Source organism: Phyllostomus discolor, chromosome 1 (genome assembly GCF_004126475.2).
Source record: "Phyllostomus discolor isolate MPI-MPIP mPhyDis1 chromosome 1, mPhyDis1.pri.v3, whole genome shotgun sequence".
Taxonomy (NCBI): domain Eukaryota; kingdom Metazoa; phylum Chordata; class Mammalia; order Chiroptera; family Phyllostomidae; genus Phyllostomus; species Phyllostomus discolor.
Genome location: NC_040903.2, coordinates 216676677 through 216692184, shown reverse-complemented (window position 1 = coordinate 216692184; position 15508 = coordinate 216676677). Strand labels below are relative to the sequence as shown.

The 15508-nt window shown below is 60.0% G+C and overlaps 2 protein-coding genes across 2 annotated transcripts in view; one reads left to right on the top strand and one right to left on the bottom strand.

Moving 5' to 3' along the window:
* Nucleotides 1-5513, bottom strand: part of TECPR2 (tectonin beta-propeller repeat containing 2) — a 52921-nt gene extending 47408 nt beyond the window's left edge. Inside the window, 2 exon segments of the mRNA XM_028506590.2 lie at nt 355-638; nt 5389-5513. Of these exon segments, the coding sequence (XP_028362391.1) occupies nt 355-573 (219 nt within the window). The 5' untranslated portion in view covers nt 574-638; nt 5389-5513.
* On the top strand, nt 5512-14180 carry LOC114492893 (cyclin dependent kinase 2 interacting protein). Its single transcript, XM_028507511.2, has 5 exons — nt 5512-5641; nt 7559-7727; nt 9597-9726; nt 12622-12751; nt 13459-14180. The coding sequence occupies exons 1-5, from the start codon at nt 5635-5637 to the stop codon at nt 13659-13661; spliced, it is 639 nt and encodes a 212-aa protein (XP_028363312.1). The 5' UTR covers nt 5512-5634; the 3' UTR covers nt 13662-14180.
* The last annotated feature ends 1328 nt before the right edge of the window (nt 14181-15508 follow it).

Below are 15508 nucleotides of genomic sequence, written 5' to 3'. Positions count from 1 at the left end.
CGGCCAGCCGACACCGACACCAGCACCGGCACCGACACTGGTCCTGGTTTCGTAACAGGTTCGCCAGAGCAACTACGGGTATTCGAGCCCATCCGTCAAGGCAATGTGAGAACAAAACGCTCAGAAAGAATAGCTACTTCCGAAGGTCCCTGCTAGGTATGAAACATTAGAATGTTCTGGCATTGCACTGGAAGTGACTCGAGATTTCTGAAGGCAGGAAAGGAAGTTAAAACCCCCGTTTTTACCCACACGCCACCCCCGCTAGGGGCGGTCTGGAAGTGTTGCCGGGGTGAGACGCCGAGGCCTCGCTCTGGCACCACACGCCGGCCGGCCGGCCGCAGCCAGCGGACTCACCTCGAAGCTGTGCCTCCTCATGCGGCCCAGGCGCCGGCAGTACAGGTAGAGCATGCCGGTGCTGCTGCCCACGGCGATGTAGTCCCCGCTGGCGTCCAGGGCCGTCAGGCGCACCGCCACCGAGCGGAAGCCCTTCTGCACCTTCTCGGGGATGGCGCTGAGGAGGTAGTGCAGGGGGCAGAACTCCCTGAACGTGACGGGCGCCGCCGCGGACGCCATGGCCGGGGTGCGCGGTGACGGTCCTCCGGGGGGCCGCGGGGGGCCGCCTTGGCATCTGGGGGAACCTGCGGGCCGGAGAACAAGGCGTGGTCGTTCTTCCGCTGAGCAGTCGCGCCAGAGTGACGTCCTCTCCGACGGTGGGGGTGTCGGACGGTGGGGGTGGGCAAAAGCTGCAGCTGGGGCTCAATCAGACAGTGGCAATAAACCAGCTGTCATTGAGATCACCTTTTTTTTTGAGCATTTTAATTCAAAATGCACTTACCCATGCGCTGGTCCCTGTAATCTGTATTGTGATAAAAACCATGGGGGGTGGAAAGAACAGTAAGAAACAGTTCTGATCCTCAAGAACCTTACAAGCTAGCCAGGGAGGGAAAGAGACGGGACATTCCCAACCTGCTCGGGACGAGCTGTGACTCCGTGGGTCTCGATGGGGAGGGCAGTGGTGTGGACCCCAGAGTGGGAGAGGCATCGCTGGAACAGCCTGAGCCGTGCCACCGCCAGGGAGGACACTCAGTCCCCAGAGAGCAGCGCCCCAGCCCCAGGGGCACAGGTGCGCCGGGCTGCGAGGGTCCCCAGCTGCGGCCGGCAGCCTCCGCCACACTCAGAGCCTCCACCGAGCTCAGAGCCTCCGCCACACACGCCCCCCTCTGGGCCTCTGCGACCCGCACCTCTCGGCTCCTCGGGTTCAACGCCCCCCTCAGCAGACCCTTGATCCTCACGCGGCAAGTCACAGCTTACAGGCGCTCGGTCCCTCATTTGACCCTCCCTTCCCCTGCAGGATGGGGGGGTGTTGTCCCCCACTGTTAGAAGAAGGTACCAAAGGCCAGAGGCTCACAGACTTGCCCAAGACCACGAGGCTGACGTGTGAACTCCGTCTGCTCTCCAAGTCCTGGGCCCTTTCCATGGTCATGGTCATGGCTCTGACAGACAGGCAGCAGCTGCAGGTGGACGCTCTGTACCTGCTTACACCTGGGGGCACTTCAGCCCTTTAGCTCCACGGAGGTTGTCAAACTCCTCTACTGGAACCTTCTTGGGACGCTGGGTTTGCAGTCTGTTTGGGGCCTGTCTGTTCCTGCAGAGCTGACTGACTGGCTTCCGAGCCTTCTCCCAGGGAAACTCACCCAGAGGCCCTTGTGCAGGCTGCTCCCCCGACCTGGGAGGCTCCTTCTCGCCCCGCTTCTGCTTCTTCTCAGCGTGCGGCCTCTGCTAGAAGGTCCCCTCCTCCACAAGGCCTTACCTCACCATCCCCAAACGTGGCTCCCTTCCCCTGCTGAGCACCCCACCACACCCCCTCCCCCCGGCTCTCTCCACACACCCCCTTTCTCTGCGATTCTGCCTGACCCCCGCCTCAGCCCGGGTCTGTAACCCCCACAGGAGCAGAGCCTGCCCGCCCCACGCGCCCCTCTACCCCGGCCCCTGCGAGAGGGTCGGGCGCACCAGAGGCGCGCGGGAAGTCCGCGCTGACTGCGTGCACATGCACGCGCTGTGAGACAGGGAAGTCTGCAAGGCAGGAAGGAGCGGCAAGAGGGAAGAGCAGCAGAGCAGCACCTTTTCCCGGGGGGGGGGGGGGGCAGTCCCCGTTCCACGCTGAACCCACCACCCCCGGATCTGCCCGCGGGGCACGGGCAGCTTCCCGAGCGTGTGGATTGCGTCCTCTGGCGCCGAGAGTCACGGCGGCCCATCCGGGCAGGCGGGCAGACTTGCGGGAACTTCCCCGTAGGCACTCCTGACACAGCCCGCCCTCCGCGGCGGGTATGTGCACTGACTGCCCTCTTTTAGCAGAAGCTGGAACTCCGGGAGTTTTTCCGACACGTGCCCAGAATCTCACAGTTTTAGGTGCCCAGTGTGACAGAAATCAGGATGGTGAACACTGGTCCTGTCCACACAGCAGCACAGCATAAGTCTGTAACTTTTTCAAAGCAAAACCGAGCCACCCTGGCTGGTGTGGCTCAACGGATTAGTGCTGGCCTGAGGACCAAGGGGTCTCTAGCTTGATTCCCCATCAGGGCGCACGCCTGGGTTGCGGGCCAGGTCCCCAGTAGGGGGCGTGTGAGAGGCAACCACACACTGATGTTTCCCTTGCTCCCTTTCTCCCTCCCTTCCCCTCCCTCTGAAAATAAAGAAATAAAATCTTTAAAATCTTTTCAGAGCAAGACCAAGCCTTGGTTGTGCACGTGCCCCAAAAGGTAGGCGAGACCCACGTGACCCAGAAATCAAACAGGGGCCGACTCCAGTGAGAAGGGCCCTGGCAGACACCTCGGGAAAGCACGCAGGTCACTTAAGGGCATGGGACACTGGGACCGAGGGGACAGCAACGACAGGAACAGTGACAGCGGTGGCAGCCCCCACCCTCACTGAACAGCGGCTGTCCTTGCTTGGCGGACCGCCCGAAACCCTAACAAAACCCCGTGCTGTAGGCGCCGCCTGCCTCCCTTCCCCAGGGGCGGAAACTCCCCGCCCGGCCGCTGCAGTCCGCAGTCCGAGGTGCTTCCTTTGGCAGGAGCACTCCCACCAGAAGCACAGAGCCCTGCACACCCTCCTCCTCCTCCTCAGGTCGGGAGCACCCTGACCCCACGTGCCACCATCACTCCCACACGCGGGGGCGGATGGGGAGCACCCTAACCCCAGGACGCCACCGACCGAGGCAGGCGCTGTCTCGGAAGCGGAGCCAAGACTAGTAACCCCTTGGCTGCACAGCGGCGCTGGGTCACCAGAGCGCGCTGACAGCTCCAGCGGTTGGGGGACTCCCTCCAAAACCCCCAGGGAGCGACGATCTGCACTCAGTGGTGCGGCCCATGTTGGAAGTCGGGCCGCAACATCTGTGGTGCTTCTAAGTGTGAAAACCGTGTGGCTGCACCTAACGAGACTGATGCAGTCAGGTGTCTTCCAGGCGGGACTGGGTCACCTCCCGGTCGGTGCCTGCCAGCCAGCCGGCCGGTGCTAAGCACCTCGCTTCCTCCCCGGACGCCCTGCTTCCGCACGCCCCGCTCTGCACGGCAGGGCCTGCCGGCCTCTGAGCCCAGCCTTGAGCCCGCCGGGCCTCCCCACCCTACAGGCCTGCAGCTGCGTGAGCTCTCCACAGGAAGCCCGCGAGGACACCCTCAGACTCGGACACGCGCTGGCCCTTGCTCTACCGCCGCCAGCTTCTGTCCCGTGGGTGGACTCCCTCCTGCCTTTGCCCACGTCCTCCTGGTCTGCACACTCAGCGGGGCTCCACAGACCAGCGGAGCTCTAGGTACAACCAACGCTCCGTGCGTTTTTGTTTAATCATCTTCTCTCTCAAAACACTGTCAGGAGTCCCCCTATACGACAGCCCAAGAGAGGAGACCGCCTGCCACGGCCGCCGCCACCCGTAGGCAACCATTCCCGGGTCTCCTGTCCAGGCCGAGCTCGGCCGCCATTCACAAGGGAACCGCACTCTGGACAGCAGCTCACGTCCCAGTCCCCTGCCAGGCCCCTACGCCGCCACTGGACGCCAGATCTGCTCCTCACTCTTCTAAGTCAGCCCGCTGGGGCCTTAGGCGTCGACCCCCCGCCCACCCCAGCGGAGCCCCAGCCGCTGCTCCGCCCCCCTGCACAGGGGCTGCTGTGGGGCTGCACTCGCCTCCGACTCCGAGCGCGGCCGCTCTCAGAGAAGTCCGCAAATGCGGGCGGGCCTACTTTCCACCACGAGACAGCGTGGCTGAGGGACGACGGAAACCTGACAGAGGCTGCCGCCTAGCCGCTCCTTCGGTGAGGACCTCCTTGTCCCGTCTGCGCCCCCTCCAAGCCAGAGGGCCCCCGCAGGCAGGGGTCTGCGGGATTGGGTCTGTCTGGTCCACCCCGCACCCCAGAGCCTGGGTCGGTGGCTGGCATTCAGTGGGCCCCAAATAACTACCTGCTGAAGGAACGAACACGGGGTGCAAGTCGGGCTGCAAACCCCAGCAAGGTCAGAGGTTTAACGAGCTGCGGCTGGCTGGGTGGGTGCAAGCAGAGAGGCCTTGCAGCTCGGGGGACCAGGAGCTTCTGGAGACCAGTGCCCGCGGTGGCATCTGGGCCTGGGGATTTCCCAAGACTCCCTTCCTTAAAAGTTTCCAGGACCTCGGCAAAGAAGAAGTGCACCCCGAGGGCAGCCGGTCACTCCAGCAGACCACGCAAGTGTGCGCCCACACGCCGCCCACGGGTGGGACAAAATAAACGGCGGCACCTCCGCGAGAAAGTGAGGACGCACAGAGCCGGGAAGAGCCGCGGCAGGAGAGCCGTCCTTCGTGGGAAGGCAGCGCCTATCGGCACGGGCTCGGCCCCCCACACGCGCCGACCCCCTTAACCCTCCCCGGGCCGGAGCAGAAACCAGCGTCACCTCCAGTCCGCGGACTGTGGGGCGGACCCTCACGGCCGTGGCAGCGCTCGCCCGGAGCACACACCGGAGCCCCGTTCTGCAGCCTGCACGACCGATTCTGCCTCCCGGGCCTTGAGGCAGGACCCAGAGAACGACCGCTTCCTCGGCACCCCGGGGTACGCGCCCAGGCCCGGGGGCGCGCGAAGCCGGGGGCTGAGAGGGCCGGGGACGCAGGCCGGCTCCGGCGCTCGGGGGCCGGGCGGGGGGCGCGGCGTGGGAGGAGCGGGGGCCGAGGAGGGAGGGCGACAGCTGCCGCGCTCCGCGGGCCGCCGGCGTCTGCCCGGCGGGCGCTTCTCGGTCGGACATTCAGCCTCGGCCACCCGCACGGGCGAGACCTCGGGAGCGGGAAAGGGCGCGAGCCGGGCAGGGCGACCCCGAGTCGCTGAGGCGAGGGGCGGCGGCGGGGAAGCCGACGCCAGCCGCGTCGCCGGACTCACCTCCCGCGACAGCCCCTCGGGGACTCGTCGGGCCGGCCGGGCCGGAGGAGGAGGGCTGGGCTCCGGGCCGCGGGGGCTGCCGGAAGCTCGTCCCCTGGGCCACCGGGCCCGCCCCGCCGAGCGACGGCCGGTTCCTCCGGGGGCCCGAGCAGCGGAGCCACAAGTGGCGGCGGGAGGGGCGAGCCGGAAGTGACGCACGCGCCGTGGGCGGGGCCTCGGGTCTCCTTCCGGGGATCTGCGGCCCGCATGGAAGGTGCGTGAGAGGGGCCGGTTTCCCGGGGCGGGGAGGGTGGAACTGTGGGGACTGGGCGGGAGGCCCGGGGCCTCGGGGTTCAGCGGCGTCCCTGCGTCGCTCCGGCCCAGCCCGCTGGCCCCGCGCGGGCCCTGCTGTCGGCCCGGGAGCCGGTCGGTGAGGCCGAGCATCAGTTTTTGCATGTGTAGAACGAGTTGCACGCAAAAAAGTGCCAGCGGATCCTGACGCTCACATCGTCTTTGACATTATAAATAGCATCAGCGCAGCGCTCCCTTGGGCGGCCCCCGGGCGGAATTACCGGGCACGGTCCTTCCGCTGGCACTAAGAGCTGGCACTCGGCGGGTGGTCCCTGTTTGCCCTGAAAGGCTCGGAGGGCTGGACGGGGGTCACCTCTTTGAGCCTCACAGCGATCCCTTGAGGCGATGTCCGCAGAAGGGCAGGGAGGCTGGAGGGCGAGGTAGCGGAGCCACCCACCGCCCTCGGCCTCCCGCTGCTCTGTCCTCCGTCACCCGTCTGTCTGTCCTACCAGCCTGTGACATTGTTGGGGTCAGAACTGGTTTTGGCTCCTAAGCACGTGTTGGGGGTGCGGCTGACAGGTGATGAATCAGATGGGATCCTGGCCTTTAAGGGGCCATTACTGGGGGAGAGAACCCCTTGGAAGACGATGTAGCACGGGTGGTACAAGCAGTTTCCCTAGTCAACACATTTTATTCAACACCTACTGTGTGCTGAGGTTATGAGAGGGAACACGGAACATGAGCCCTTGACCCGCGGGAGCTGGTGCTGTCTGCAGGCAATGTGGTCAGAACTGAGTGTGTTGCCTGGCGGTGATGGAAAGCCACGCATCGGGGAAGTCCTCGTGACTGCAGATACTGCGTTGGACACTTACCGCGTGCCAGGCCCTCACAGCTTCCCGTATATTATCCAACCTCTACGCCAACTTTCTGAAGTAGACAGGTCTTATCCCCATTTTACAGATGGGGACATTGGGGCTCTGAGAGGTTACTTAACGTGCCCAAGGTCACACCACTGGCGAGGGCAGCACTGGGATTCTGGTCCAGTTGGAATGGCCTTCAGGGCTGGACTCCGAACGGTGCCGCTGTGCCTGGGCTGCACCCCTTCAAGGCCTCTCACGGAGTTCGAACATCCTCCTGGGGGCCAGGAGCAGAGCAGCCTCTGATGGGTTCCGAGTAGGGAGGGGCAGAGGGCACAGGAGCGCTGGAAGAGCCCAAACAGCCTGAGTGGGCTTTGGGTGGTCTGGGGGTGGCTTCCCACAGGGGCTGGGATCTGGGTGCATCTTGGGGCATGGGCAGCACTAGCCCGAGAGAGGAAAGAATTTTCTAGCAGAAAGAACTGCGTGTGTGAAGGTCCGCAGCTGACCCCACTTTGGGAGCTGCCAGTGGTTCATTTTAGCTGTAGGTTAAGGGGATTCCAGGCAGGGGTTGGGACGAGGGTTGAGGTGGAGAGGAGGTCAGGTCCTGAGGCCCTCTGCCCCTCGGGGCCGGCCTCGGCAGTGTCCTGGGCACCACGAAGCTCTGAGCGAACGTGAGGCACCCGAGTGCCTGAGACTAGGTGACGCAAGCACCCAGACTCCGGGCTGGGCCGTTTTAGCAGAAAGTCACAACTTCTCCTGATTTCCAGCCGTGAAAGCAGTTGAAGTGCTTAAGGTAAAACGCTGTGGACCCGTTAAGCTGGGAAAAGATCCGGTCATCTCTGGCGAGTCTTCAAATGTGAAAAACGTTCTGTTTTCCCTCGTTCCCGGAACTTTCCTGGTCATCCAGACTTCCTGGTGTCCACGTGACTTATCTGTCCAGTTGATGCAGCATTCAGTTTCACTGTGGGGAGTTCTAAGAGCCTTTGCCCTCCGGCTGTGGTCACAAATTCCTTAACAGTTGTATTGCTTTCACTGCCCACCAGCAAAGACCCCGGGAAGTGCAACGCCCAGAAAGCCTGTCTTATCTGTCAGCGCGAGGAAAATTAAGGACAATGCCGCTGATTGGCATAATTTGATCCTGAAATGGGAAACCCTCAACGACGCGGGCTTTGCTATTGCAAATAACATCGCCAACACGAAGATCAGTTTATTGTAAGTACAGCTACGGCCCCTCCAAGCTTTTCCTCCTTAATGATTGGGCACAAGTTTTGTGGGGGTCTGTTATGGGGGAAGGGTGGTCTCCATCAACGTGGACCACTTAAATTATATTAAGCAAAAAAGCAAGTGGTAGAATGATACATGCAAGTATGAAGTGTTAAGGTACATTTAAATACAAAATTACACTGTGCAGGATCTGGCACAAGTAACGCCCCTTTTTATTACAGACTCCTCTATTACAAAGTCATAAGCATGTAATTCTGTAATATGACAATATCACACTCAAGCATGCCATGTGACATTTGAGGTGACATGTTCAAATTAAAACTATAAATTATCACACCCTTATTATTACCCTACCAACCACACTCAAGCCTTACTCCTGCCAGACCCTGTATACCGTTCCTGGTTACATCTAAATATACAAAATACATAAAATTATAAAAACAGATCGGAAGGACGCAGGCTCAGTTCATGACCTTGGTCTCCTCTCAGAAGAACAAGTGTTGGGGTGGTTGGTAAGGGGGACGGTCTCTTCATAATGTTGCGTTTTATTTTGGGACATTGTGATTTACAGTGAGAAATATCTCTTTGGTCTTCCTCCCTGTTCCTGACACACAACTCCCAAACCCCTTACCATTTCCTAATTAACAAGGGCAATGGGAGAATCTCTCCTTACAATGTTTGGTCTTTTGTCCTCAAGTAGTCCCGGCTCCCGAAATAGCTCCGGGGCGGTAAAAGTGAAAGAAGTGTCTCCCATTGGTAACAAGCCCCTTTGGACCTTGCCTGAGTTTACGTTAATAAGGTGACTTGTGGGAAGCCCTGGAGGATGCAGGCTGGTTGCCAGGGGAACCAACCAAGCAACAGGGGCCTGGAACTTTCAGTGCCACCCCCGGGGGAGGCAAGAGGAGCTAGAGGTTGAGCTAATCGCCAGCAGCAGCCACCAGTGGCTCCATCCGCCATACCTGTGGGGTTTGGAGAGCTTCCAGGTTGGTGAGAGAGAACACTCGATGCGCTGGAAGGGTGTCCCCAAACTCCACAGGGACAAAAGCCCCTCCTGGACCTTGCCCCATGTGCCTCTTCATCTGGCTGTTTTTTCATATTCTTCAGCATCTTTCACAGTAACCGGTAATGTAGTGAGTGAACCGTTCTCCCGAGTTCTGAGAATCACTCGAGCACGTTAGTCGAACTAGAGCAGGGGGTCGCAGGACCCTCTGCTGCACAGCAGTCAGTCGGAAGGGCAGGGAGCAGCCTGGACCCCCGCGAGGCCCGCTCTCGGGCACTGAGCGCTGCGCCCGCGGGAGCCAGCGCGGTCTCCGGGTGGATCATGCTCCTCGAGGTTGTAATTGCATACAGACACCCCCCAGCGTGGGCGTCTCTGGGCCAGAGCTAGAGACGCGAACTCCTGGCCTGCCCGCCGGCTCTCGCCCCTGCCCTCACGCACATCGGGCACTCCGGGCCGCAGCCGCGCTTTCCTGCGGAGTCCTGCTCAGCCGGCCCCGGGAGCTGCTCCCACATTCCCTCCCCCGTTTCAGCATGGAACTTCTTCCCTGCCGCGTTGATCGTGGCTCCACTGGATTATTCTCCTGCCCCGTGGGTCACGGCCTTCGGTGTACAGAGTGCCTTCCGAGCCCCAAGCCCCGCGCCGAGGGGGCCCCAGGGCCGAATGTGATTGACTTACTCTAGTGCCGAGTTGAGTAACTGGCGGACGTAGCCATCGAGTACGTAGACGAGTCGACGTTTAATGACGTGAAACAGCACGTTTGGGAAACCCCTGACGTCGTCACGTGGTCTCGGGTCCGTCCTAAGGGGCCGAGGCGAGCGCGCAGAACGTGACCCGTTCCCCTCTTCCGCTCTGTCCAGGAGCAAAGACGAGGCCGAGCTCGGGAGCGGCGGCCCGGCCTGCGGCGGAGATGCAGAGCGGAGGCCTGCGGGGTACAGCGCGGAGCTCGAGGCGCGGTGCGAGGAGCTGCGGGCCACCTTGGCCGCTTTGGTAAGGCCCAGGGACCGGTCCTCCCTTGTGCGCGCGCGCGGTCCCTGACTCCCGGGCGCCTCTGGCCCGGGGGCTCGCCTGCCACTGGGCCGCGGTCATTCCTGCTCAGACACTGGCTTCTCTCGCCTCTGCCTGGTCCGCAAGTCTTGATGTCCCCAAGATGCTGTCTCCGACCTTTCTTCTTTTGGTCCTAGGTGTTGTCCAGGGCAGTCTCGCCCCCTTGCCGGCTCCATGGTAACTGTTTTACGGCTCAGTAGGCCCCCAGCCTCTCTTGTCGCCCCTGGGCTCTGCTCGGTGACCCCGATGCGGCCAGAGACAGGGTGGAGGCGAGTGGCTGGGCGGCATTCCAGCAGAACCTTCCTTGTGCATCCTGAAGCTTGAACTGCATAGTTTTCCCGCGTCACCAGATAGTCTTTGGATTTATTTTCAGCCACTTAAAAATGTAGCCCCCGTTCTTAGCTTGCACCTGTACAGACACAGGCTGCGGGCCAGCCGGCCTGTGGGCCCGGGGCTGGTAAGTGGTTGCTCGGTGAACTTGTGACTAGAGCTCAGTGCGCGCCACATGGGCCGCCGAACGTGGACGCCGCACGGCGCCCCTTTGCCGGGCACGGGAATGAGGATTTGCGCATGTCCGAACTTGGAGAACTACAGCTCGCCTATGACCATAAAATCCTTACGTTTCAGCCTTTGCTGATGGAAGTGCTTCCTATACTTTACATGCTTCCTTGCCTTTTTTAACAGAATATGTTGAACATAATTACATTTCTTCAGCATGCCGTTTACTCAGAGTTAGGATTCAAAGGAGTTTTTCAGGAAACAGCACTAACCCTCCCAAACCCCGCATCACTTGTGAGGTGCGGGATGCTTTCAGAAACACTGGGATGGGGAGACGAATGGTGCATTGAGGGCATCTCGGTGACGTAGCCTTTTGTAGCTTTTGTTGTAGATCGAAAGGCGACACTGACTTCGGCCGTTTGGCTGTGTGTGGGGCTGTTTGTCTCCTCCGAACAACTAGGGTTTTGTGGCTGTCCTGCCGTTTGGGGACGCTGCCTTCCCTCTCGCCCTAGGCGAGCAGTGTCGTCTGTCAGCCCCACGCCCAGAAGGGCAGGGACAATGTGGGTGGGCTCTGGGATTCCCACTGTCTTGGCTTTGGCTCCCTGTCCACCCTGTGTCTCTGGTGGGCGCGCTCTGGGCCAGTGGGGGTCACAAAGGCCAAGTGACCCACTGAAGGTCACAGTTAATAAGCTGTCGAAGGCTGGACACTGTCCCAGCGTTTTTTCCCATAACCTGTCTGACTGTGGCAAGTGCACACGGGCAGGCTGGCGTGGGGCCTGCAGGACCCCTGCAGTCCTGACCTGCAGCAGCTTTTCTTAGAGGAGGGCATGCCAGGGAGCTGCCACCAAGTGTGGTGGGGAGAGCGCACGCTGGGTGTCGGGGCTTGGGGTCAGAAAGCGAGGCCTCGGGTCCCAGCCTCGTCCTCCCGAGCTCAGCGACCTTGGGCGCTTGCCCAGCTGTCGGATGGGAAGGGAGTCTGCCTCTTGGGGCTGAGCCAAGGGACGTATCGAGCCTGAAAGGACCTGGGAAAGGAATGCCATGCTTCATGGCTGAATGCAGCGCATTGAGCTCCAGATGCCACTGCAGGGTCCAGTGGTGGGAGGACCGGGGGCCAGGGATGGAGACTTGGGCGCCTTAGAGATCTTTTATCCCCCGTGCTCACAGAGGGGGCTGTGCCCAGGAGTTGGGAATGTGTCCTCGAGCCCGTGCCCCTCAGACCTGAGCTCCCGGGGGCCCCACCTGTCCGCTTCATGTATGTGTGTGTGTGTGTTGCATGTATTGGGGTGGCACTGGTTGGTGAAAGTGTGTAGGTTGCAGGCGTACAGTTCTGTGATGCATCATCTGTGTATTGTGTTGTGTGCTCGTCACCCCAGGTCAAGCGTCTTCCAGCACATTTACCCCCCTTTGCCCTCTCCCCCCACCCCCGTGATCACCGCAGTGTTGTCCATGCCAAAGAGGTTTTCGTTTTTGGGCTGCTTTCTTTGCCTTTTCACCGAGCCCCCCAACCGCCTTCTCCCCGATGGCTGTCAGTCTGGTTCTCTGTGCCTGAGTCTGTTTCTGTTGTTTGTCAGCTTATTGTGCTCATTAGATGCCACACGTGAGTGAGACCACGTGGTGTTTGTCTTTCCCTGACTGGCTCAGTCCACTCCGCATGATGCCCCCCAGGTCCACCCACGCCATCTCGAAGAGTAAGAATTCCTCCTTTCTCACGGCTGAGCACCCCTCTGTCCCAGTCAGCAAGCCCTTACCCAGCATGAGCAGGCACTTTGTCAGGCCGCTGAGGGGCAGCGGGGTCGGTGTCCGCATCGGGCACCAGCTGCACGCGGGGCCTGGCTGGCTACCCCGGGGCACGGCCAGTGTCCCGTCGCCTCCTTCCCGAGCTCCGTCCTGAAGGGTGTGGGCTGCCTCTCACCCACACGGTCACCATGTGATAAATAAGGAACCTGGGCTCCGAGGGGAAGCCCAGGGGCGGTCAGTAAGGGTTGGGAGTGAGCTCAGTTACGGCCTGTCCGTCTTGCCTTCCACAATGGCAGAAGTCCACCTTGCAGACGATCCCTCCTCATCTCTGGTTGGTGCTGAGAAGTTAGTGCCCGTGGGAACCCTCGGTGAGCTCCGGCTGCTCCGGGACTGGAAGTCGGGCTTACTGCCAGTAACCCAGGTTCATGAAATCAGAGCCAGTCTGCCCGGAAACTTGCTGTGCGTGGAGCGAGTGGTGTCGGATTACTGGACGGTTGCTCTCAGCAGACTTACACTTGCTTCCCTAGCTCTGAAATCTTAGAGCGCTGGAATCGGAGGAGATTTCAACTCTTATTATTACATTCCAAATTATTACCTTTTCAGACAAAAATACAGGTGAAAATGGAGAAGCTGTCTTCAACTACCAAGGGAATTTGTGAACTGGAAAATTACCACTATGGGGAGGACAGCCCACGGCCCCCCCTGTTCCACACGTGGCCCACGGCCCGCTTCTGTGAGTACTTCCTGAGGGGGTTGCAGGGCGGGGTGGGGGGGGTCCTGTGGCGTCAGGGCGCCTGGCGCTGTCACCAGAGAATCACCAGAGAATCACCAGAGAATGGTAACAACGTAGTCAGAGACCCAGGCAGCAATTGCCATGGCTGGCCCTTTAAAACCAGTGAGGAGAAAAAAGTCTGCCACTGCTGCCAAGACAGAAATCTTGACTTTTTTCCTGAAGTTTTTTCTGTGGGTGTTTTGTTTTTCATTTTGTTTTAATGAAAAAACTTAAGTGAACCTCATGGAAGAAGACTGCTTGGAAAATGCAATTCATTACTTTAACAATCTCTATGAGCCATTGTTATTTTTAGCTTTATTAGTTCAAAAGAAGGGCTAAGCTTTTTGATATGGATGTGAGATCTCACTTTTAAATGAGGGAGGAAAAGGTCAATCAGCTAGCCTGGTGTGTGTTAACATACTGTCAGGTTGGGGTTGACCTGCTCTTTATCATCATCGCGGGTCCTTAGCAGTTGAGGAGAAAGGGCAGAGTCACTTTTCATTCGAGGCACTGACCGCAGCAGCTCCCGGGGCCCCGGCTGTCGGTCCTCAGTCCCGGTGCCGCTGCCGACTCTGGGGGGCGGCAAGGAGCGCGTGCGGGCGGCAGCCTTGCCCGGGCAAGGCCGCCCCCTCAGTTCCTGCCGCTGAAGGGAGGCTCTCGCATTCCAGACGAGGTGGCCCGCCAGCTCCTGGCCATGTACCAGGAGGAGCTGCTCCTGAAGCGCGCCATCGTCGGGGGGCTGGCGCACACCACGGACCGCGACCTCACCCTCACCTACCTGTCCCTGTGGCTGCACCAGCCCTGCGTGCGCAGCGACAGCAGGCTGCTCCTGGAAAGCATGCTGCTCGAAACGGGGCACCGAGCTCTGTGACCTCCCACCACGGTTCGCGCACGATCTCCGAAGCCCTGCCTTCACCGCAGCCCCCACACGGACCGTCCCGCAGTGGGGACCCACGCCCGCGCCCCGGCGCCCGGGCTCTGGCACGGCCACCCGCCCACCTGCTAGGGTCTTCTGGACGGGACCCTTGCCCCAGCTCCCTGCGGCCTCTCCAGACACGCCCGTTAACTGCTGCGTGCCGTCTGCCACTCGGCGCCATCTGTCCCTGTGGCGAGCCGGTGAGCCACGAGGACCTCGGCGTGAAATAAAGGAGCTCCTTCCTCCAGAGCAGTGGAGTGGTCCTGTCTTTGTAAGCCAGGTGTAGTTTACATGGATCACATTTGTGGACAGAGTCCCTGGTTTAGTATTTATACTTGTCGGTATTGTTTGAATTTCTGGGGCTGTATGAGTTTTGTAATTACAGCTGATGTTTAAAATACCACAGGGTCACCTGGGCACTGATGGCACCATGAGAAAGAACACCCCCTGTAAAACATGGCCCGTCTGCAACCACCGAGTGGTGCTGCTTCCGCGTGGCTCTCCTGGCATAAATCCTGTGGCGTGGCAGTGTTCGCAGAGAAACACGGAGGGCGGGAGGGTCAGTTCTGCCGTGCTTGCTCCGGGGAAACAGAGGCCTGAGAAATTCCGCGCTGTGGGACACGGGGCGGGGCCTGGCGACACTGGAGTCCCGGCACCCCGGAGACAAGGGCCTCCCGGGGAAGGAGAGAATGCAGGCCGCCAGTGAGAGGCTCGGTCCCGACGGGGCAGGCTGGCCCATCAAAAGCACTTACAGGCAACAATTCTTAGAATTTCTGGGGGGTGGGGGGAAAAAAGAATTTCTCTTGCCCCTGCCTTTGCAGTATTTGTGGAAATCCAACCATATAGAAGTTTCCCATCGTGTGTCTTGCAGGCTGGAAACCCCACGGTTGGTGCTTGAGCCGGGGCAGGTGGGCGGGGCCCCAGAGGCACGGGTCTGTGGGCAGTTTCGTGTCTGGGGGGACACTCTGAGACAAATGCTCTTCAGGGGAGACACGGAAGAATTTCTAGGCCTTTCTGGGAGGGTTCCTGTTTCCTGATGCTTCGTCCCCCGGACACCACGCTGCCCAGGAGCATTAGTAGGAAGGATCGATGCTGCGGAGGACGAGCAGAACCAAAAGCGCTGAGCGAGGAACCCATTACCGGGTGGCACTCGCCCAGAGACCTCGCACCGAGGGATCGGACTGACGGAGGAGATCTCCGGGGGTTGAATTTGCCGCATCCCCAAGTCTGCACGATTCTAGAAATAGTCTGCAAGGCAGTTTCTTCCCGAAAGAAACCACGGAGTCCCGCGAGAACCGCAGCGGCTGAGTCACGGTTCTCTCCTGTGCCCCCAGAAATCCCGCCCAGCGGCAGTGCGGGGGCGTGAAAGTACCAACAAAACAGAACAGGGCTGGGGGAAAGGTTTGGGGACGAGTTCATGAAAAGGACCTTTAATTAAAACTAAAAACATACATATGTAAACCATATATGTTTATATATATAAAACTCCAGGAAATACAAAAGCATAAAAATAATCACAATGGCCCTGGCTGGTATGGCTCAGTGGATTGAGCACCAACCAGCCTGTGAACCAAAGGGTTGCTGGTTCGATTCGCAGTCAGGGCACATGCCTGGGTTGCAGGCCAGGTCCCCGCTTGGCAACCACACATTGATGTTTCTCTACCTTTTTCCCTCCTCCCCCCATCTCTAAAAATAAATAAATCTTTAAGAAAAAAAGTAATCACAATGTACCACACAGAGCTCAGCTGCGCATAGCATTTGCATGTCATAAATTAAAAAGGAGCGCCATCTTCTTTTCAAAA